This window comes from Ailuropoda melanoleuca, chromosome 5, assembly GCF_002007445.2.
Source record: "Ailuropoda melanoleuca isolate Jingjing chromosome 5, ASM200744v2, whole genome shotgun sequence".
NCBI lineage: Eukaryota > Metazoa > Chordata > Mammalia > Carnivora > Ursidae > Ailuropoda > Ailuropoda melanoleuca.
Window position 1 is genome coordinate 29,767,860 of NC_048222.1, and position 23,788 is coordinate 29,791,647.

The 23,788-nt window shown below is 38.5% G+C and overlaps 1 protein-coding gene across 2 annotated transcripts in view; it reads left to right on the forward strand.

The window, feature by feature from the left end:
- The window catches only part of UHRF1BP1 (UHRF1 binding protein 1), a 63,021-nt gene that overhangs the window by 11,506 nt on the left and 27,727 nt on the right, over positions 1-23,788 (forward strand). Inside the window, exons 2-5 of one of the 2 annotated variants that reach the window (XM_002914361.4) lie at positions 16,324-16,486; positions 16,587-16,625; positions 17,297-17,388; positions 23,430-23,619. In XM_002914361.4, coding sequence (XP_002914407.2) covers positions 16,324-16,486; positions 16,587-16,625; positions 17,297-17,388; positions 23,430-23,619 — 484 coding nt within the window. The remainder of the gene's footprint in view (positions 1-16,323; positions 16,487-16,586; positions 16,626-17,296; positions 17,389-23,429; positions 23,620-23,788) is intronic. The other variant, XM_034660575.1, reaches the window with a different exon arrangement.

A 23,788-nucleotide genomic window follows, 5' to 3' on the forward strand; every position in this document is an offset into this window, starting at 1 on the left:
CAGCCAGCGAGAGAGGGAACACAAGCAGGGGGAGTGGGAGAGGAAGAAGCAGGCTCATAGCGGTGGAGCCCGATGTGGGGCTCGATCCCACAACGCCGGGATCACGCCCTGAGCCGAAGGCAGACGCTTAACCGCTGTGCCACCCGGGCGCCCCTACACACGACACTCTTAAACCTGGTTTAACGTGTCTGGTTCATCAGAGTATTATTGTTGGTTTACAATGTGTAAAAGAATGTGGATGGATTGTTGGATATACCCTTTAGTTCATTCCATCTATTTGGCAATTATCATTTATTCGCTTTGTGTTATTATCAATAAACATTAATTGAGCATTCTTATCCTGGACTTTGTGGTAGACATAGGTCTAAATGAAACAGTTCTAGCTCTGGAGGAGCACATAGTCCTCCTTGGAGTTTGAGACCTTCGTTTTTATTTTAAGCTCTTCTTTGTTTCCTCCACAGCTACTTATATGGTTTGAATCTCCTTCCTTCAGTCAGGGAATGTGCTACTGTCTTAGGTATTTGTTCATTGAATAATCTCTGCAGGGGAAACTACTTAAAGTTTTGCCAGGGCTTTCCTCTCACCACCAGATGTGAAAGATGGCTCATTCTGAGCAGTCTCTGCTTTTTTTCTTTTTTCTTTTTTTTTTTTTGAAGTAGGCTCCATGCCCAGTGGGGCTTGAACTCATGACCCTGAGATCAAGACCTGAGCCAAAATCAAAAGTCAGACGCTTAACCACCTGAGCCACCCCAGAGCAGTCTGTGCCTCTAAAGTAAGCCAGTTCTGTTCAAAAATTAAGGACCGCCTTGTGTATGGAATTTTTTCCTCAGTTTCCTTCTTGAGCAATTTCAAAGCTCAGATAATTTGTATGCCATATTTTATGCCAATCTAAGTAATTTTTTGAGGCTATGCCATGAAGAAATATCTGTTCACATTCAGTAGTGAATAACCAACAATGCCTGTTAGTAGAATAGGCCTCTTCTGAGTATTAGCAACTGCAGTTTCACGTTGGTTAATCCAAGAGCCTGGGTGGGTGTGAGTCTTAAAATTAGAAATATACTCAGATTTCATTAATTCTACTCTTGATGTAAGTTTGGAAATTGTCAAGATGTGGAAGTACAAAGGAAATTAAAGGAATATGTTAGGATGACAAGGAATGTTCCTAATAAAGTGTGACTTGCCAAGACTTGGGACATGGAGTGTAATATCTTCAAGGCTGGTATATGGGAGAGAATCTGGGACCCAATCAATATGGGAACTGGACGTTAAAGAATTGAGAGGGAAGAAGGCAGCTGTCTCTGAGTTACAGTTCATAAGGAGCCCCTACTATCTTAGTCCTAATTCTAGAATGACCAGGAAAAGGGTATGTGGAAGAGGTATCGGATAAGAAATTGCAGCCGTAATTCAAGGTGGTACTCAAATATGTTGACAGTCAGTTAGATGAGTTCATATTAACATGCCTTACATGCCTGGACCGTTGCTAGTGGACCAGATTCCAAGTATTCAGTTCTAGAAGATGACTGGCTTGGGGCACCTGACTGGCTCAGTTGGTGTAGCATGTGACTCGATCTTGGGATTGTGAGTTCAAGTCCCATGTTGGGTATAGAGATGACTTTTAATCTTAAAAAAAATCTTAAAAAATCTTTTAACAAAATCTTTAAAAAAAATAAAGAAGAAGACTGGCTCAAACCAGACAAGGTATTAGGGCTTCAGCTACACAGACTAGGTTTTAGCAAGCCTCCAGGCTTATGGAAGGGAATTAGAATGTTCATCAGGGCTACTGTTGAGCATTAAGGAAAGGGAGCTCTCCACAATCTCCAGAATATTGACTGCCCTAGTATTGGGATGGGAAGGTAAGGTAAATGAGAGTACTTCAAGTCATCAGCCACACAGCTACCATGGTGGTGGGGAAATGTGTATAATTGGTTACAGATGTAGAGAGTGTAAATCAGTATCATGTTTATAGAGGGAAATTTGGCAATATCTGTCAAAACGTTAAATGTACAATTCCACTTTTATGAAGTCATCCTACAGAAGGAATCACATCACACAAGTGAGAAAAACCTATAAGGCTATTTAATAATTTAATGTAAAAGAGCAATCAGTAGGGACTTTATTATTAAATAAATTATAATTCTCCATACACAGATCTTGCTTGTAGATAACTCCTCAATTACTAAAAAGTACTTAAAAATTTGACAGTGTAAAATGCCCAAGATATATTGTTCACTGAAAATAAAAGCAAGTTTTAGAAAAGTGTATATAGAATAATTCTATTTTATACGTCTATCTAGATATATAATTCTGTGAATTGGAAACTCATTTTTTCCTTTATACCTTTTTTTTCCTTTATACCTTCTTATATTGTTTCCATTTTTAAAAGATTATTTATTTATTTGAGATAGAGAGAGAATGAGCAAGTGAGAGAACAAGAGCAGGGGGAGGGAGAAGCAGACTCCCCACTAAGCAAGGAGCCCAATGCCGGGCTTGATCCCAGGACCCCGGGATCATGACCTAAGGCAGATGCTTAACTGATTGAGCCACCCAGGTGCCCCTGTTTCAATTTTTTTATGATAAGCACTCCGCCAGCAGACTAAGAGGATGATTTATCTATTACCATCAATCATACTGTTTTGAGAGGGTACATTTGTGTACATCTGGTCATATGTATTTTTGGTAACTCACATCATGGTTGCCCCTTGGGGAGGATACAATACCAATGAGATCTAGTAGAAAAGGGTTCTACTTCTAATAAGATTATCTTATATTGACCTAGCCCTTTCTGAGATAACAGTTATGAACTCTGGACAGTATATTAAAAAATAACTGCTTGAAGACATTGGGAAGTGACCAAATCAGGCAGAAATTGATAGGAAACGTGAAAGATGGGAACTGTACCGGGCATGATTCTCAATTATACAATTCTTTTGCCTGAGGATACTCCCCAGTTTGCATGGTGGGTGGTGTCTAGAACTCAAGCAAAAGTCTACAGTTTTACTAGCTTGGGAGTCAGAGGATGGAGTTCAGGACTATAAGAGGGACTGGAGAATGAGGGGAGAAATCTCAGGAAGGAGGGAGCAACAGAAGAGGGAACCCTGCTTTTAAATTCTGTCCAAATCCTTGACATGCATGGGGAAAGACTTCATGGAGCCTAGAAAAGGCAGTAGTTGGAAAACTGAATGAATTGAGTTGAGATTTAGCTGCTGCCCCTTGTGGGGGAGACAGAGTTTGGAGTATGAATCTAGTCAAGTTAATTTCCCAGTAGAATAATATTCACTCTTCAGAGGAAGATTGACAGAATTTAGAATCTCATTAATGTTCAGTATACAATAATAAATGACTAGATGTGCAATGAAGGAAAATGTGACTCACTGTTGAGAATAGCAGTCAATAGAAATTGACCCCAAGCTGACTCAGATGTTGGAATTATCAGACAAGGACATTAAACTTGGTAATAATAAATGAACAGATGGAGAATCTCAGCAGAGAAGTGGGAACTATAAAAAGAACTAAATGTAAAATCTAGAACTTAAAAGTATAACACCTGAAATGAAAAATTTATTAGATGTGCTTAACAGCAGATTGGAGATGGCTAAAGAAGGGGTTGGTGAACTTGAAAATAGAGTGGCAGGAATTATCCACTCTGAAGAAAAGAGAAAAAAGATTAAAAAACAAAAACAGAACCTCAGTGAATATGGGGCAGTATTAATATATGTTTAATTGGAGTCCTAGAACTAAAGGAGACAAAAGACATCTGGCAGATTGTATTTTTCAAAGATGGCTGCAACAGTATCTACCATTCTACATGTTCTCTTGGCCAATAGAGTCAAGTTAAAAGCAACATCCAAGCTACACAGAGCAACCACATGTAAGTGCTCCGATTAACAGTCCTGGCTGAGCCTGGCCTTTGAGACATTTCAGCCCAGGGATCAACCATGTGGGTGAAGAAACCACTAGGTGATCCCAGCACCCAGCCATTCATGGTATCCCAGATGAGGCCCCAGAATTCATGAATCAGAGTAAAGCTATCCCAGTTGTTCCTTGAATGAATTTCTAATGCACAAAATCTGTGAACTTACTAAAATGCTTACTGTTTTATGGCACTAGGTTTGATTTGTTATGGTGTAGTAGATAACTAAAACAAGACAAAAATATTTGAAGAAATAATGGCTGACAACTAAACATGAAGAGACAACCCAATTTAAAAATGAGCAAAGGATCTGAATAGACCTTCTTCCCTCCTTCCCTCTCTCTCTCCCTTCCTCCCTTCCTTCCTAACTTTTTCTTTTAAAAGATTTTATTTATTTATTTATTTATTTGACAGAGAGAGGGAGTGAGAGAGCACAGGCAGGGGGAGTGGCAGAGAGAGAGAGGGAGAAGCAGGTCCCCTGCTGAGCAGGGAACCCGATGCAGGGTCCCTGGAATCATGACCCAAGCAGAAGGCAGACTCTTAACGGACTGAGCCACCCTGGGGCCCCTAGACATTTCTTTAAAGAAGATGCATAAATGGCCACAAACATATGAAAAGATACTCAACGTTATCAGCCATCAAGGAAATGCAAATCAAAATTAGAATGGCTCTAAGGATGACTGTAATAAAAAAGACAGATAATAACAGTGTTGGTGAAGATATGGAGAAATACTAACAAATGTTGGTGAAGATGTGGAGCAATTAGAACTCTAAAACACAGCTGTTAGGGCTGTAACATCGTATAGCCACTTAGGAAAACAGCAGGGCAGTTCCTGAAAAAGTAAAACAGAGTTACCATTTTACCAGCAGTTCCATTCCTACATGTATACCCAACAGAAATAAAAGCATATGTCCACACAAAAACTTGTACTTGCATGTTGATAGTAGCATTAATTCACAATACCCCCAAAGCAGAAATAACCCAAATGTCCATGAGCTGATGAATGGATAAAATGTGGAATATCGTTATAATGGAATATTTTAATCATAAAAAGGAAAAAAATGCTGATTCCTGTTACAACATGGATGAACCTTGAAAACTTGCTAAGTGAAAGAAGCCAGTCACAAGAGACCACATACTATTGTTATTCTATTTATAGTAAATGTCCAGGATAGGCAAATCTATGGAGACGGAAAATAGAATAATGGTTACCAGGTTAGGGGAAATAAGGAAAATGAGGATGATAGCTGAAGGGTTCAGGTTTTTTTGGAACAGTGTAATGAAAATGTTCTAAAATTGATTAAGCTTATGGTTGCACAACTCTGAGTATACTAAAAACCACTGAATTGTACATTTTAAATGAATGTATATGGTATGTGAATTAATTTCAGTAGAGCTGGTATTTTTTTTTAAAGACTTTATTTATTTATTTGACAGAGAGAGAGACAGCCAGCGAGAGAGGGAACACAAGCAGGGGGAGTGGGAGAGGAAGAAGCAGGCTCCCAGCGGAGGAGCCTGATACGGGGCTTGATCCCAAAACCCTGGGGTCACTCCCTGAGCTGAAAGCAGACGCTTAACGACTGCGCTACCCACGCGCCCCTCAGTAGAGCTGTTTTAAAAAGAAATAATGGCTAAAAGATCCAAGTGTGGTGAAAAACAGATTTATAGAATCCGAGAGGCCCAGTCAACCTTAAGCAGGATAGATACAAAGACTACTCCTCCAGGTGCATCACAGTCATTTTGCTGAAAACTAAAGAGAAAGAGAAAAACTTGAGAGCAGCCAGAGGAGAATGACTTATCACATAAAGGAGAACAATGATTTAAATTAGTGGCTCACTTCTCATCAAGAACAACAAAAGATAATGGGATGATATCTTTAAAATGCTGAAAGAAGCTCTCAACCTAGAATTCCATATCCAGCTTAAATGTTTTTTAAAAATGGAAAGTAAAATAAAGGCATTTTTAGACAAATGAAAACTGAGAGAATCCTAGTACAAGAGATAATGAAGAAAGTTCTTCAGATTGAAGAGGAATGATACCAGATGGAAATTTGGAACTATAGGAAAGAGTGAAGAACACTGGAAATGTAGGTGTAAAGACTATATATTTTTTATTCTCAACTTCTTTAAAAGAGAAGACTTATGTTTAACATTATTTTGTGGGTCTGTGACATATGTACAATAGTCCCCCTTGTCCACAGTTTTGCTTTCCATGATTTCGGTTACCTGTGGTCAGCTGCAGTCCAGAAGCAGATTATCTTCCTGACATATAATCAGAAGGTCATTAGTAGCCTGACACTGTGTCATAGTACCTACGTCCGTCACCTCACTCATCATGTAGGCATTTTATCATTTTACATCATCACAACGAGAGTGAGTACGGTACAATAAGATATTTTGAGAGAGAGACCACATTCACATAACTTTCATTACAGTATATAGTTACAGTTTTTCTATTTTATTATTATTATTCATCTCTTACTGTGCCTAATTTATACATTAAACTTTGTCATAGTTATGTATTAATAGAAAAAAAAAACCCCAGTATATATAAGATTCAGTACTATCTGCAACTTCAGGCATCCACTGGGGGTTTTGGGATATAGCCCTTGTGGATAAATGCAGACTACTGTAGCTATAATATATATGACAATTATAGTCCAAAAGGTGAAGGGCAATAAATGAACTGTTTTGCAAAGGTTCTTATATTCTTATGTGAAGTAATACAATATTAACTGTAAGTAGATTGTGATAAGTTAAGTTTACGTAATGTTTCCGTAGAGCAGTCTCTTTCTCTCTGACACACACATAAAGAGATATAGCTAGGGGCGCCTGGGTGGCACAGCGGTTAAGCATCTGCCTTTGGCTCAGGGCGTGATCCCGGCGTTATGGGATCGAGCCCCACATCAGGCTCTTCCGCTATGAGCCTGCTTCTTCCTCTCCCACTCCCCCTGCTTGTGTTCCCTCTCTCACTGGCTGTCTCTATCTCTGTCAAATAAATAAATAAAATCTTAAAAAAAAAGAGAGATATAGCTAAAAAGCCCATTAAAATAATTACAATGAAATACTAAAAATAATTAGGTTAACCTAAAAATAAGGCAGCAAAGGAGGGATAGAGGAAAAAACCATATGGAACAAATAGAATGGTAAACCAAAATCTAACCAGTATCAATAATTGCATTAAATGTAAATGGATTGACCACTCCAATTTAACAGCATGGGTTGTCAGAATGGATGAAAAATGGATAAACCCAGATTGAAAGTGAGAAGACGAAAAAAGTACACCACAGGAACAGTAAGCACAAGAATGCTGGAGTAGCTATATTATCATCAGACAAAATAGACTTCAAGACAGAGTTTACTACTAGAGATAACATTTCATAGTAAAAGGATCATTTCATCAGAAAGACACAGTCATTAATGTTTATGAACCTAATAAAAGAGCTTCAATACACATGAAACAAGGGGCGCCTGGGCAGCTCAGTTGGTTAAGCGTCTGACTCTTGATTTTGTATCAGGTCGTGGTCTCAGGGTCGTGAGATCAAGCCCCACATTGGGCTCCACGCTCAATCTGCTTGAGATTCTCTCTCTTCCTCTTCCTCTGCTCTTCCCATCCCCTCCCGTGTGTGCATGTGTGCTCACTCACTCTCTCTCAAATAAAATCTTAAAAAAGAACAGTTAAAAAAATACACATGAAACAAAACCAAACAAAGGCAGAAAAGGGCAAATCCACAATTATAGTTGGGTGTTTTCAGTATTCTTCCCTCAGGAGTTGATAGAACAACTTGAGAAATATCAGTAAAGATATAGAAGATCTGGGGCGCCTGGGTGGCTCAGTCACTTAAGCATCTGCCTTTGGCTCAGGTTGTGATCCCAGGGTCCTGGGATAGAGCCCGTGTGGGGCTCTCTGCTCAGCAGGGAGTCTGCTTCTCCCTTTCCCTCTGCCCCTCTCCCCTGCTTGTGCACTCTGTCTTGCTCTCTCTCTCTCTCAAATAAATAAAATCTTCAAAACAAAACAAATATTTATAAAAAAGTTAGAAGATCTGAATGACATTATACATTGCTTTGCCCAATTGGCACTTATGGAACACTGTACATAACTGAAGAATATATGTTTTCAAGTGCACAGGGAATGTTCACCAAAATAGACTATAAATTAAACTATAAAATATGTCTCAACACATTTCAAAATATTGAGAAGTTACATAGTATATTCCCTGAGTACAGTATGGAATTAAATTAGAAATCAATACCAATAAGATAACTAGAAAGGCCCTGCAAATTTGGATATTTAAAATACATTTCTAAATAACTTGTGGTCAAAGAAAACACTATAAAAGAAATAAGAAAATATTTCAAGCTAGTGGGCAATGAAAATTCAACATATCAAAACTTGTGGGATGTAGCAAATAAAGTGAGTATTGGGAAATATATAGCTTTAAATGCTTATATTAGGGAAAAGTTTAAAAATCAATGATTGAAGTTTCCAACTTAAGATTCTAGAAAAAGATGAGCAAAATAAATACAAGTAAGTAGAATAAAGGAAAAACAACAAAAATCGCTGAAATTGGAAATAGGACTCAAATAGAGAAAATTAATACAAAGGTTTTTTTTAATGTCAAAATTAACCTTTAGTGAAACTGATCAAGAAAAAAATCATAAATACTACCAGGAATGAAAGAGGGGATATAGATAGATCTTACAGATGTTAAAAGGTACTAAAGGATGTTATGAATACCTTTTGTCAAAAAATTCAACTTAGATGAAATGCACATAATTATTTGAAAAACATTATACTACAATGACAACGAAGTAGAATATCTGAGTAGCCTTATGTCTATTAAAGAAATTGCATTTATTATCAGAACCTTTTTTTATAAAGAAAACTCCAGGTCCAGATAGCTTTATTGAAGACTTCTTTTGAACATTTAAGTAAGAAATAATACTCATTTAATACAAATTCTTTAGGGAAATGGAGAAGGGAAATACTTCCCATCTTGTTTAACATGTCCATCATAACCTTGGTAACAGAAACCTGGCAGAGATGTTGCAGACAACATGAATGTCTGTGTAGAAATCTTACGGCTTCTTAAAAAAAGTTACGAGAATTGAAAAGTTAGCAAGGTTGCAACATACAAGATCAATATATATCAATTTTCACAAAGACTGGAAATGAAGAAGTAAAACTGTCTCTATTCACAGATATAATTGTTTACATAGAAAATCCTAAGGAACCTGCAAAACAACCACTAGAGCTGCTAACTGAATTTAGTAAGATTGTAGGATACAAAGTCAATATGGGGGCGCCTGGCTGGCTCGGTGGAGTGTGCAACTCTTGATCTCAGGGTTGTAAGTTTGAGCCCCATGTTGGGTGTAGAGATTACTTAAATACAAAATCTTAAACAAAAGTTAATATAAAAATATCACTTTTATTTCTGTCTTCTAGCAGCAAACAACTAGAAAAAAATTTTAATTTCCTTTACAATAGTAAATATTCCTTTACTGTATGTATGTGTGTATATATGCACACATATATACACACATATACATGAAGAAAAGATTATACTGAAAACTATAAAACATTGTCTAGAGAGGTTAAAAAAGATCCAAATAAATATACCTACTTTGATTGTATACCATGTTCAAGGATAGTCTGACTCATTTTTGTTAATATGTCAGATCTCCCCAAATTCAGCAATGCAGTCCTAATCAGAATTTCAGCAGGTGCTTTTCTCCCCCCTCCTACAGAAAGTGGCAGACTGATTAAAAAAATTATATGAAAATGAAAAGGACCTAGAATGGCCGAAATAATCTTGGGAAAAAAGCAAAATGAGGTTTAACCACTTACTTTCAAGACCTCAGATGAAGTTTCCATAATTAGGCCAGTGTCGTGTTGGCATAAGGATAAGTAGATCAGCAGAACAAAATATAAAGTTCAGAAATAAGCCACTGTATATAAATTGCACCTTAAATGAAACAATTAAAAAACTCGGTGTTGAAAACAAAAATCTAGAAGGAGAGAGATTTTCTTCTAAGGCATATATTTGTTCAGGTAGAAGTTTTGAGAGTAAGACCTATTAGGGCAGACCTCTAAGACTGAATGGCACATTCCATCACGTTATTCAGGATGGAATAATGTTAGCTACTTTAGTGATTGAGATGTTTTGTTTAAATGATTTAGGGGTCCTGTGTTTAAATCAATGGCTTGATGTGTTGTATTTTTGGTAAAAGATATGCCTGTGGTGTGGCTGGGCAGTGAAAATACTTTGATATGGATTTGGGTAGGAAGCTTGGAAACCAAGGCCTGGGCAGTGACCACCTTAGTGGAAAAAGAAGTGAAGGAAACAAAGTGTATTTGCAGACATTTTTGCTTTTGTGGGGGTTCAATTTCTGTGGGACCTGAAGCAGACTGCTTATTGCAACTTATTGACTATATTATTAACAATAAAAGTACTGAATTACAGGGTACAGGGTAGAAAATTGAATGAATGCTGGGTTAAGTCTTATTTCTGCCATTTACTTAGTTGCAGGTTTACCACTGGCTAGGTGGACAAGTCATTTAACTTCCTGGCCATTTGCAAGTTGTAGTTTTGGACTAAATGATTATTTAAGATTCCTTCTACTCTGAAAATCTAAGAATTTTCACTTCTAACATTGTGGTACATTTTCACAAAGATGTCTGAGAATCTTTCTCTGTTGTCTCTTTGGCAGATTGCAATCCCCTGGCAGAAATGAAACCTGATCAAAATCTGTTTCTCCAACTTAATTTCATCTTAGCTTCTATGCTCTGTAACAGTAACAGATGGCCGGAAAAATGTTTCCCCACATACTTGAAGTGGAATAAATAGCAGGCTTCCATTAGCCTTTTCAGCAATCCTGGAATCAGTGATACTATCCTCAATTAGGAACACAGATGCTGAATAAAGTGGTTTCAGATCAGATGTCAGATCTGGTTTCCTTGGTTAAGCAAACCTCCACAATCCTCTACAACAGGCCCCATGGATTTCCTATTTACTTATTCTTTGCTATTACTGTAAAATGTAGTCAAAATCAGTTGAGGAATTCTTATTGTGTTTCTTGAGAAGCTATTAATGTGCTATCCATCTTTTGTTGAATACTAAAAGTAAATTGATAAATGAAAAAGCAAATAGATATCATTATTACTGTTAGGGGAGAACAGCTGTGGTGGCCCAACAGACCTGCACGTAATCTCTAGAGAGATTCTTTATTCTGATAGCTAAAATTATGTAATATAAGGAAGTTTATCCTCTTGGTTATTCTGTGCCCTACCTGGAAATATGAGTGATCACTTTTCATCCGGATCTCATCCACTTTGGGGTAGGAAGACAGGTTCTCCTGGGTTTTGTAGTATGCCAAGAGGCTGGCGAGCAGTCCTTACTGAGATTAGTGGGTCATCCTGGCTGGCTGGTGTTTACACACATGCACTTATTTCCAAGGTAAGTCCACCTGGTTACTATCAGGATAAATTGGGCATGGGGTACTCTCCTCCACAGAACTGCCCTGAAAAAGTCAGTGCTGTCATTTGCTGGATGACATGGTTACAAAGTTCATAGAACTCTGCTGGTTACTAGCTATAGGCCTGTTGTTTTCAACTGGATGGTCTTGCCTTTACAAGCTCGATTTTGATTAGCTTCAGTGATAATTTCGTTCCCTGTCCTTAGTTCTCTTGTGACCTAGTAGTATTAGACAAGGGATAAAAATCTATTCTTGGAGCCAGAGTGGGATATAATGGAAAGGCTTTCTGGGGAACATTAATTCAGTTTTAATCTTGTCCAGATTTCAATTTGTAGACACCTGGGTGGAAAGGATAGAAATAGGCATACCGGGAATGGAGGATGATACTTTGAGATAGAGATCTGGGGGGGTTGTGTCTTGAAGACATCTTGAGTTCTAGGATGATAATCTAAGCCTCCTAAACCTTTTTTTTTTTAACATAATAATTTAATCCTTGTCTAAAGGCAGAGAGCAGTGGAATCCAGAAATAATGATTACTATTTATTTATTGAGCTCTTAACAAATGCCAGATATTTAATGTCTGTTAGCTCTGTAATGCCAGCAGTCCTGTGAAGTTGGCTGAACAGTTAGTCACAGCATTACTAAGTGAAAGAGCCAGGTTTTGAGCCCAAGTCTAACTCTAAAGCCTGTGCCCTTAAACACCAAGCTATAATAAGGATAGGAGTTGAAAACACCTCTGTTCTTGAAGAATTGATTTATGCATCTCTTTTCCATCTTGAGCCTCTTGTTTTCCTTCCTTGAATCACTTTAGCTGGTTAGCTGAAAACTCAAACCATTTTCAAACTTTAGAGAATAGAAGAATCACCCTGAGTTTGTTTAAAATGCAGATTCCTTACTCCCCTCCCCATTGTGATTCAGTGTATCTGGAATGTGGCCCAGTGATCTGCGTGTTAACATATGCCAAAGTGATTCCACCCATATATGATCATAGGACCATAGTTGGAGACACAGTGCCCTAAATACTGGCAAGGTTAGGTTGAAATATAACACAATCTCGTACTTTTTTTTTCAAGGCTTGAAAAATAACGTGTATTTTATATGGAGCTGTAAATAGATTTTGCATAGAACACAATGTAAAAATTAGATATATGGTGCCTATTTAGTATAATCTTTTTGCGAATGTCAGTGCTAATGTGCGGTATAACTTACTTGACTGTGTTTATGTTTCATTCAAGGTGTGTTCCTCTTTTTTTTCAGAGAGGAACATACTTGAAAAAGTCCCTATCACTTTTTCTATTTTATTTTATTTTATTTTATTTTATTTTATTTTATTTTATTTTATTTTATTTTAATGTAATTTTATTTTATTTGTCAGAGAGAGAAGGAGAGGGAGCACGAACAGGAGGAGCAGCAGGCAGAGGGAGAAGCAGGCTCCTCGCTGAGCAGGGAGCCTGATGTGGGGCTCGATCTGAGGATCCTGGGGTCATGACCCGAGCCGAAGGCAGATGCTTAACTGACTGAGCCACCCAGGCGTCCCTCACTTTCTTTTCTTAAAAATGGTTTTTAGCATAAAGAAAAGTAGCTTGTCTTAGTGATTTTCAGCCTTTTCTCTCCTGCATATTAAAGGAGTCCTTACTCCCATCTCTGATAGTGACTCACAGTTACCATGTTTCCCAGTTGAGGCAGGGAGGTGGGGTCTTATCACAATCTGTGGGGAGGAGACATACAGTTATAGTCTTCAAAACTAATTTTACATCTTCAAAAATTCTTATCTTTAAGACTAATACTTCTGAAGAATGCCCACCCCAATTTGTGAGCTGATATGGCTTCCCTGAATACTTAAGAGTAGAGGAAGGGTTGCTAGAAGGAAAAAATTGTAATACCTTACTTAAATATAAAAAGGCTTGAAAAAGGCGGCCTGCCTGTAACTAGTGATTACAAGTAACGTTGAGTTCTGTTTTCTGCTTTCCTTTCCTTCCTGCGGGAATGTGTTTCCTCCAAGTTCCTTAAGGGCATGCACTATATCTTCCTTTAGTTTCAACTGTTGTTGTTCTGTTTTATGTAGTGGAAGTGTTTAAGATGTTCTTTTTTTCTATTTCACTTCCCAGTCCTATTTCCTTATAGATGGGCATTGCTTGAAGGAAAAGAGAAATTCTCTTTCCCTCTGTAGCAAGCTAATTTTCAGAGGATAGGAGCCATTGTAGCTTGTCTTTTGTGTCCAGAGAATAAGCTTGGCTCATACCCAGTAAATGTTGATTAAAAATTTTTTTATGAATTAAAGTCAGTAAAAGTATGTGTAAGGGTATAGGATTTTATCTTACCCTACTTAGAAGCTAATAATTAGCCTGCTGTCATTCATGGATGCTGACAGAACACAGGAGACTCCCGAATTGGAGACCAAGGACTTTATTACTCATGGTCCAGCAAGTAGCGTAAGCATATGTTTGTATTAGATCCCCTTGCCCCCTCAGGTCCCATCGGAGTGACATGAATGGGCCCAGATGGATGCTTGCACATATGTTATAGGAATGGAACACTGAACTTGGGGAATCTGTTGTTAATATAGTGAGTGGTAAGCAAGCCTGCTCTTTATCCGAGGGTGGGGCACATTACTTCATCCCCCAAAGCTGATCTTTTCAAACACAGTCCTGAAAGGTGGCCTGGGTAAGGAGTGGTCAGGGTCATGTATTCTTGGCATACTCAGCAAGGCATGTAGGAATATGAGAGACCCATGGAGAAGCAGCTCTTCCAACAGTGGATACATATAGTAGGTAATTGATAGAAATCTTGGAATTATTATGAAATATTTGCCATACAAAAAGGTATAGAGAGTATATAATGAATAGCCATATAGTCACCTCCCAACGTGACAAGTAAGTATTATTCATATAGTTGCAGCTTCCTTGGACCCTTCCCCTTTTGTCTCACAGGTAAGCAGTTTCCTGAATTTGTCATCATGCCAATGGATTCCTATGAATCCCTTAATATCATACAGTATTTTTTGCATGTTTGTAAACTTCCAAAAAATTCTTTACTATCATTTAAAAATTGTTAAAGGGTCTTTTGACGTAGTACTATTTTAGGCACTGTAGAAAAAAATTGTGAAGATAAAATTCTTGTACGTCATGATCTTATGGTCCAAGGAAATCCAAAACCACTAAAATATGGCTTAGAAATAGGAAAGGATATATGTGAAAAAATAAAAGCTGGTAAACAATATGTAACTCTAAAGTCAGTTATTAGCATCTAATATATGTAAGGGCTAAGTATAGTTATGGATGGAGGGCAAGATACAGTTCATTATTGGGGTGGAAAATAGTGACTCTGAGAGGCAGCAACAGAATTACAGAGACGAGATTTGTCATAGACATTTTGTCTTACAGGACAGAGGGGTATGCTGTGAGGAACTGGCCTTAAATTGATCTAACCAAAAAGATGGGAGAAGGGAGCTGGCAGTAGTTAGCTGAGCAGGATGGTTAGCTAAGAGGATGTAGGTGTGTCAGGTGACCATTTTGATTAGGAGGGATGGCGAAGACTGAGCCTCTGGCCTCACAGGGCTTCATATCTAATCACATAGGGGTGGTTACATAGGGGAGAATTAGAGAATATCCTAAGACCCTCTGTGATAATGACTTAAACATGTGTAACAGATTCCAGAGATGTAGAAGAAAACAGTGTCACGTGAGTTGCAGCAGTGAGGGAAAGAGCCTCAGTGAGAAGTCTTGCATTGGGCCTTGAGTGGCAGATTGTGGTGAGGATGCTCCGGAAAGGGGGCGGCAAGAGCACATGCGCAGACTGGAGACACTGAGTGTGAAACAGTGAGAAGACTGACCTGTGGGAATTATGTCCAGGCCACTTGACCTATATAGTTTCCTATGGTCTGTATTGTGCTGATTGCATGCTTCTGGTGCAGTTCAGGGTTTTCCCTCTGTGTTTCCTACAGATTAGCAACTGGACCTAGTAGCATGATGCGATTCAGATTTATTCCCTTTGGCAGGACTGTAGGTGGTGGGATGTTCTTTGATCACATGAGTAAGGGTACATGTAAGGGTCTGGGATTTCATTTGACCCTACCTAACAAGCCAACAATTAGCCCGTTACTGTTTCACATTCTAACTTCATAGAGCTCCCTCGACTGTTTCAAGTAGTGTTAAAAAAATATAACTTGCTTTCCAAGATATCCTGGTTTGTCCACTGCCCCCCCCTTTTGTTTGTACCATCTCTTCTCTTTGTTTCTGTTTTCCCTACCTAGCTCACTTTGGATTCCTCTCTCCTCTGTTTCTTTTCAGTGTGGGTGCCCTGTCCTAGGAAGGGGCCTTGGTTAGTTCCGTGAGTTTATAAGGCTAGACTGCTCCAGGTCCTTTGGGCCTCACCAGGGACCCCTTGCAGTGGACTCAACCCCACTAGTTTCAGTCTCCGCGTTCAGATTGGCCCACATTGCTTTTCATTTAAAACTTGGTTATCTTGGGGTTCTTCCATTCTCTGGTCTGTCAGGTGCCCTGTTGCTTCCCTCTATGTTGATCTGCTCAGCTGCGTAAAGCACTTCTGGCCATTGATGTTTTTCCCTCTTTATATGGCGGTTTATGAGGATGCTTGACCTTCTAGTTATGTTACGGATGTTATCCATGGGCTTTTTGTGGTGTTATCTAGGTGCTCCGTTTTAATGTGGAGATTCAGAAATACCAAAAGGCTATGTTGCCACTGCGATAGCCATTTCTCCAGAATCCCCATCATAGGTGCTTGAGTAGCAAGGTGACGCAATCATGAGCAGAAGGGTAGGTCTGACCTGACATCTTACTTGGGATAAAGACAGTGTGGTCATTAGTCAACATTTGTTCTTTAACTTTCTCTTTTCTCCAAATTGCAAAGTGTGGGCTATGATGCCCATTTAGTGGATTTCCATGGAAATAATAGCTTCTTACCTTGACTCTTTTCAGGTTCACCAAGAATCTTTCCCCGGACAAAATCAATTTGAGCACCCTGAAAGGGGAGGGTCAGCTGACGAACCTGGAGCTGGATGAAGAGGTTCTACAGAATGTGCTGGAGCTGCCCACCTGGTTAGCCATTACTCGAGTCTACTGCAACAGGGCCTCCATCCGGGTGAGAATGGGGATCAGAGTGCTGTTGCTGTCCTCGGCCAGCAGGCATGCTTTCTTGAGGGGCAGCTCCCACAGCCCTGAGTGTTGCTTTCCTCTTTCAGATCCAGTGGACAAAGTTGAAGACACACCCCATTTGCTTGGTAATGGCCTTTCTTGATTGCAAGTAATGGAATGGAGATGGCTGGGGTGGGGCTTTAAAAGATCTGAGAGGAGATGGGGAGGAGAGTGGTGATTGCTCTGTCTGGCTTGTAAGCTTCTCTCTGAGACAGAGTGACTGTTGCCTGGGCTTATTCTGAAATTACTGTGCCGTATGGCAGTTAGCAGTGAGACATAAGACCCAGGAGTCCTGAGTTGGTTGTTTTGCCTTTTGTTTTTTATAACAAATTTTGCTGCCTAGGTTCTACTTTTAGATTTCCTTTGGAATCCTGACAGAGAAAAAATTAGTTTAGTTCATGTTGGCTATTGGGTGATTATCAGCTGAAAGCCCTTCGGGAACTCATCAGTGCATATCTTTATCTGAAGACTGGGATCTCCAGCAATAGTAATACCTCTGTAACTTGGATTTATGTTTTAGTTTCCTGCTGTGAGCTAATCTCATGCTTGTCCTGGAGTTCTGCTGCTAATGGACGTGGAAGAGGGAAGATGAGGCTTCTTGCATTTCAGTTAGTTCATTCATTTGACAAACATTTTTTGTCTGCCCACCATAGGCACAGCACTCAACTAGACAGTAGAGCAGAGGGATGAATAAGATGCAGTGCGTGCTGTGTGGGGTTTTGTGCAGATGCTTAGCTCTCTGTGGCTTTTATTTCAGTGTCTGGATAAGGTAGAGGTGGAGATGAAAACATGTGAGGAGCCTCGGCCCCCGAATGGACAGTCTCCCATTGCCCTTGCTTCAGGACAGAGGTTAGTTGCTTAGGTCCCTATTATTTCCAACATGTTAATTAACTGTTCAATATCAACTTTTAGTGAAAAATAAACTTTTTATTATGGGAATTTTCCAACCTACACTGAAGTGGAGAGAATAGTGTAATCAACCCCCATACACCTAAGAACTAACTTCAACATTTTGCCATTCTATTTTCACCTTTTTCCTGCCACTGTGTGTGTGTGTGTGTGTGCATGCACGCGCGGGTAGTATATAAAAGCAAATCCCAGACACCATATGATTCCATTGGTAAATACTAGATACTGTGTCTTTAACAGACAGGGATTGTGAAGAAAGAAAGAAAAAATACACAATACTATTATCACAATCAATAGAATTAATAGGAATTTGTTAGTATTACCTAATACTTCTTACATATTCAGTTTTCCTAAATTGTCTCTAAAATATTTTTTCCAGTGCAGTGTGGCTCCAAAGAGCTCCACATATTACATTTAGGGATATGCCTTTCAAGGCTCTTTAATTCTAAACAATCCCCCACTCGCACTCTTTAATATATTTATTCTTTGTAGAAACTAGATTGTTTTTTCTAAGGAATGTCTCAAATTTTGTATTTGGGCTGACTGTGTCCTCAAGGTTATATTTTAAATGTTTCTCATTTAACCTGATAGTAAGGTTTAAAGGCTTTTTTTGAGTAAATGTTTTTGTTTTTTGTTTTCTTGGTAAGAATACTCTAGAAATTGTTGGGGCGCCTGGGTGGCTCAGTCATTAAGCATCTGCCTTTGGCTCAGGGCGTGATCCCGGCGTTCTGGGATCGAGCCCCACATCAGGCTCCTCCGCTGGGAGCCTGCTTCTTCCTTCTCTCACTGGCTGTCTCTCTTTCTCTCTGTCAAATAAATAAAATCTTAAAAGAATACTCTAGAAATTGTAGCATGTATTTCCTATTGTAACATATCAGGAGGCACAAAATATTCCTTTGGTTAAGATTAATCAGTGGAGTCAGATGATGATGGCCTGATTTATCCGTTGTGATTAAGTTCCTCATCTACTTTACCTCATGGTGTAAGGACCGTTGATGACCATTGATGATAGTTGTGTAGATCTGTTATTTCATTGTAGGATGCAAAATAGGGACTTTATAATTCTTTTCTTCCTATTACATTTATTAACCATAATAGATTAGCAATAATCTCTAAGATTTTTTGTGGGTGTGGGGGGAGGATGAAGGAGGATTATCATTTTGAATTCATGTTTTTTTTAAACAGCTTTGTTAAAGTAGAGTCGACACAGAATAGACTACACATGCAAAGTATACAATCTGATAAGTTTTGGCATATGCATACACCATGAAATCATCAACACAGTCAAGATAATGAACATACCCATTAACCCTTAAACGTATTGTTGTTCTCCTTTATATTCCTTCCCTTTCCTTTTTCACCCCCTCCTAGCCCCAGACAAGCATGGCTTTCTGTGACTAAATTAGTTTACATTTTCTATAACTTTATATAAATGGAATCATATAGTATGTACTGGTTTTTGTCTGGCTTCTTTTACTCAGCATAATTATTTTGAGATTCATCCAGGTTGTTGAGTGTATCAGTAGTTCATTCCTCTTATTCCTGAGTAATGTATTCCATGGTGTGGATAGATCATGATTTGTTTATCCATTCACTTGTTAATGGACACTTTATTTACAGTTTTTGGCTCTTGTGAATAATGCTGCTATGAACATTTATATACAAGTTTTTGTGTGGTCATGTGCTTTTATTTCTCTTGGGTAAATGCCTAGGAATGGAATGATCAGGTGGTATGGTAGGTAAGATTTAGCTTTTTAAGAAACTGCCAAACTTTTCCAGAGTGGTTTGCTATTTTACATTCTTTTTACATGCTTTTACGTTTAGATTTTCTTACATCCTACATTTACTTTTTAAAAAAAATATGTTTGTTGTATTTCATACATTTATAGTTGTTATTTGTTTTGATACTCAGATGTCCTCATCTTTGGCCAGTGAGAGCCTTTCAAAGTCGCCTCCTGTGTCTGTTGGAGAAGACCCCATAATCTTTTTGTTTTTAGACAGAACAAGATGTTTCAGGCTTCTCATATACATCCTTACTTCAGACCTGGAATCTGACATTTCTCCAAGGAATCCTGATTCCTTTTTAGTGAGAAATGTTATTTGGAGAGAACAGTCTGAACAAAATGGTATTCATTGATTTGTCATTGAATTAAGGCCTTTTAAGTATTCAGTTCTAGGGTAAAGGTATTTTTAAGAAAGAGAAAAATAAATCATGACAATATGCTAATATTTCTCAATTCAAATAAAAAAAGAGGATTTTAAAATAACTTTTTAGATTTAGTGTTTGTATTTTTTGTTCATATGCTGAACCTTGGTTCCTAACAACAATAATATAATAAATGATTTACTTTTTCCATTGTTTAAAAAATAACAAAGCCAGTATTATAACTATAAATAAGACTACTGAATACAGTAGACTTCTGTGTGTGTGTATGTGTTTTAACCTTATGATATATCCCCACTGGGGAAGTATGGTCAAATGCTGTGGTTTTTCGTTTTTTTTTTTTAAGATTTTATTTATTTATTTGACAGAGAGACAGCGAGAGAGGGAACACAAGCAGGGGGAGTTGGGAGAGGGAGAAGCAGGCTTCCCGCTGAGCAGGGAGCCTGATGCAGGGCTCAATCCCAGGACCCTGGGATTATGACCTGAGCCGAAGGCAGATGCTTAACGACTGAGCCATCCAGGCGCCCCGAAATGCTGTGTTTTAAAGTCACTTGAAATCGTTTTTTATATGGTTGGGATACCAATTTGACATACAGAGAAATTCATTTTTTTTTTAAGACAAATTTTGCAGTTTTGGGTTCACAATAAAGTTAGAGGAAGGTACACAGAATTCCCATATCCCCTTGCCCCCACGCATGCATAGCTTTCTCTATTATCAACATCCCTCACCAGAGTAGTACATTTGTTACAGTGGTTAAACCCACATTGACACATCCCAGTCGTCCAAAGTCCATAGGTCACATTAAGGTTCACTCTTGGTTTTGTACATCCTATGGGTTGGGGCAAATGTATATCCACCATTATGGTATTACACTGTATTTTCACTGCCCTAAAAACTGTGTGTGCTCTACTTATTTATCTCTATCCCTGCCCCCAACCCCTCAGACCACTGGTCTTTTTTCACTGTCTCCATTGTTTTTCCTTTTCCAGAATGTCATATAGTTGGCATCATACAGTATGATTCCATCTTTTTATTTTTTTAATTTTTAAAAAGATTTTATTTATTTATTAGAGAGAGTGAGTGAGCACGAGTACGGTAAGGGGCAGAGGAAGAAGCAGACTCCTCGCTGAGCAGGGAGCCTGATATGGGGCTTGATCCCAGGATTCTGGGATCCTGACCCGAGCTGAAGGCAGATGCTTAACCAACTGAGACACCCAGGTGCCCCCATCTTAACCGTTTTTAAGTGTACGGTTCAGTAGTGTTAACTGTACTCATGTCCTGCAACAAATCTCTAGAGCTTTTTCATCTTCTGAAGTTGGAACTCTGTATCCATTTGTATTGCTTTGCTATGACATAATACCATAGACTGTGCCTAAATAGTTGAAATTTATTTTCTCAAAGTTCTGGGGCTTGAAGTCTATTATCAAGGTGTCAGCAGGTCCTGTGGCCTCTCTCCTTGGCTTGCAGATGCTGACTCCTCAGTATTTCCTCACACGGCCTTTTCTCTGTACTGCTCATTCCTGGTGTTGCTTCCTTTTTCTTTTTTTTAATTGAAGTATAGTTGATATACAATGTTTTATTAGTTTTAGGTGTACAATCTAGTGATTTGACGGTTCTACACATTATGTAGTACTCTCAGTGATAAGTGTAGTTACCATATGTTATTGCAGTATTATTGACTATAGTCCCTATGTGTACTTTGCATCCTCATGACTGATGTGTTTCATTGCTTGAGGTATGTACCTCTTCATCACTTCACCTATTTTGCCCACTCTTCCTACCCCTCCCCTCTGGCAGCCACCAGTTTATTCTTTGTATTTACGAGTTTGTTTTTGTTTTGTCTGCTCATTTGTTTTTTTTAGATTCTGCATGTAAGTGAAATCATATGGTATTGGTCTTTCTTTGTCTGACTTGTTTTACTTAGCATAATACCTTCTAGGTTCACTCATGTTGTCACAAATGGCAAGATTTCATCCTTTTTTGTGGCTCAGTAATATTCCACTGTATATATACACCACATCTTCTTTATCCATTTATCTGTTGATGTACAATTGGGTTGCTTCCGTATCTTGACTATTGTAAATAATGCTACAATAAACGTAGGGGTGCAGGTATCTTCTTGAATTAGTGTTTTCATTTTCCTCAAGTAAATACCCAGAAGTACAATTCCTGGATCGTATGATACTTCTCTTTTTAGTTTTTTGAGGAAGCTCCATATTATTTTCCACAGTGGCTGCACCAAATTGCTGTTCCCACCAGCAGTGCATAAAGGTTTCCTTTTCTTCACATCCTTGCCAGCACTAGTTTCTTATTGTTCTGATACTAGCCGTTTTGACAGCTGTGAGGTGATATCTCATGTGGTTTTCACTTGCATTTCCCTGACAGTGAGTGATGTCGAACATTGTTGTCACTCTTAATGTTTTTTTGTTGAACAGGAACGATTAATTCTAATGTAGTCCAGTCTACCTTTATTTCTCTTTATGCCTAGCCCTTTTTAAGGGTCTTGTTTAAGGGTTCTTTTCCTGTCCTAAGGCATGAAGGTATTCTCTTTTGTTTTCTTCTAAAAGTTTTATTGTTTGCCCTTTCACATTTAGATACAGTCAGTCTTAAAACTGATTATTTTTTTTTGTTTGATGTGAGATAGAAGTTAATATTATTTTTTCTCTGTCAATATATTCAAATTGACCGTGCGCTGTTACTGAAAGACCATCTTTTCCCTACTGCTCTGTCGCCTCTATTATAAATTAAGTGTCTCTCAGTACAGTTGTGATTTATGAGTGAGGTTGAACATTTTTATGTTTAATATCATTTGCATTTATTTCTCTGTGAACTGTCCATACTTCGTACCCGTATTTATTGGCCTGAAGGTCTTTTTCTTTTCAGTTTCTTGAAGCTCTTTATACATTAGAGATGTTAGCCCTTTATGATATAAATTGCAAATATATGTTTTTTTCAGTTTATAATTTCCACACCTTCTTTTTTTTATAATAATATTTTTTTATTATATTATGTTAGTCACCATACAGTACCTCCCTGGTTTTTGATGTAAAATTCGATGATTCATTAGTTGCGTATAACACCCAGTGCACCAGGCAATATGTGCCCTCCTCACTACCCATCACCAGCCTATCCCATTCCCCCACCCCCCTCCCCTCTGAAGCCCTCAGTTTGTTTCTCAGAGTCCATAGTCTTTCTATCTCTTGTAATGATTTCATTTACATGTCAAGAATGTCTGTGTTTTCTACATCCAGAAGGACTTTAAGATTGCCTTTATTATTCTCCTTGCCATTTCTGACCTCTCACTGTGGAAGTACAGTGCTCTTTGGGATATATTTGACAGAGTAAAGTTGGGATTGTCCTTGACCTCTTGCTCACCTGGCTGAACTTCTTTCCTCTTTCCACGATTTTTGCAGAATATGCTGTGTCTTTGAAGATTTTATAGAAACCTAGCATTTCCTTTCTTTAGTTATACCTCCCCTCATGTACAACATTCAAATTTGGGTAGTTTGTGGACCATAAAAATATTTTTCAATTTATTCTTTCTAACAGAAGGGAGATTATTTCTAAGTTAACTCTTTTTCTTTTATTTCATTCCTCAAAAAAATCCAATTCAAAAGAGTACTGCATCATAAAAAATTTTCCAAATTTAAAAAACATAAGTAGAAATAGGAAGAGAGAAATAAAGAAAGAAATCATCCACAGTTCTAGCTCCCAAAAAGAGATAGTGTTAATAATCTTGTCTGATATCTTCCAGTATAAAGAGTGTACACAAAGTCTCCCCTAATTCTGAACACTGCTCTGCCTCATTTGTTGTAGTGAGTATGGCTTTGCCGAGAAGGTGGTGGAGGGGATGTTCATCATCGTCAATTCCATCACTATCAAGATTCACTCCAAGGCCTTCCACGCTTCTTTTGAATTGTGGCAGCTCCAGGGCTACAGCGTCAACCCCAACTGGCAGCAGAGTGACCTCCGCCTCACCCGCATCACTGACCCCCACCGAGGAGAGGTGACAGCCCTAGTACTGCAGGAGGAGAGAATGGGGAGATTCAAAATAGGACTGATTTTTAAAGGATATTATTCCTGCTTTGGGGATTTCCTCAGATATGTTCCCCATTCCTGTGAACCCAAGAATCCCAGTGTTACTGCTCCATGCCTTTTTCTCTTAGGGGTCTCTG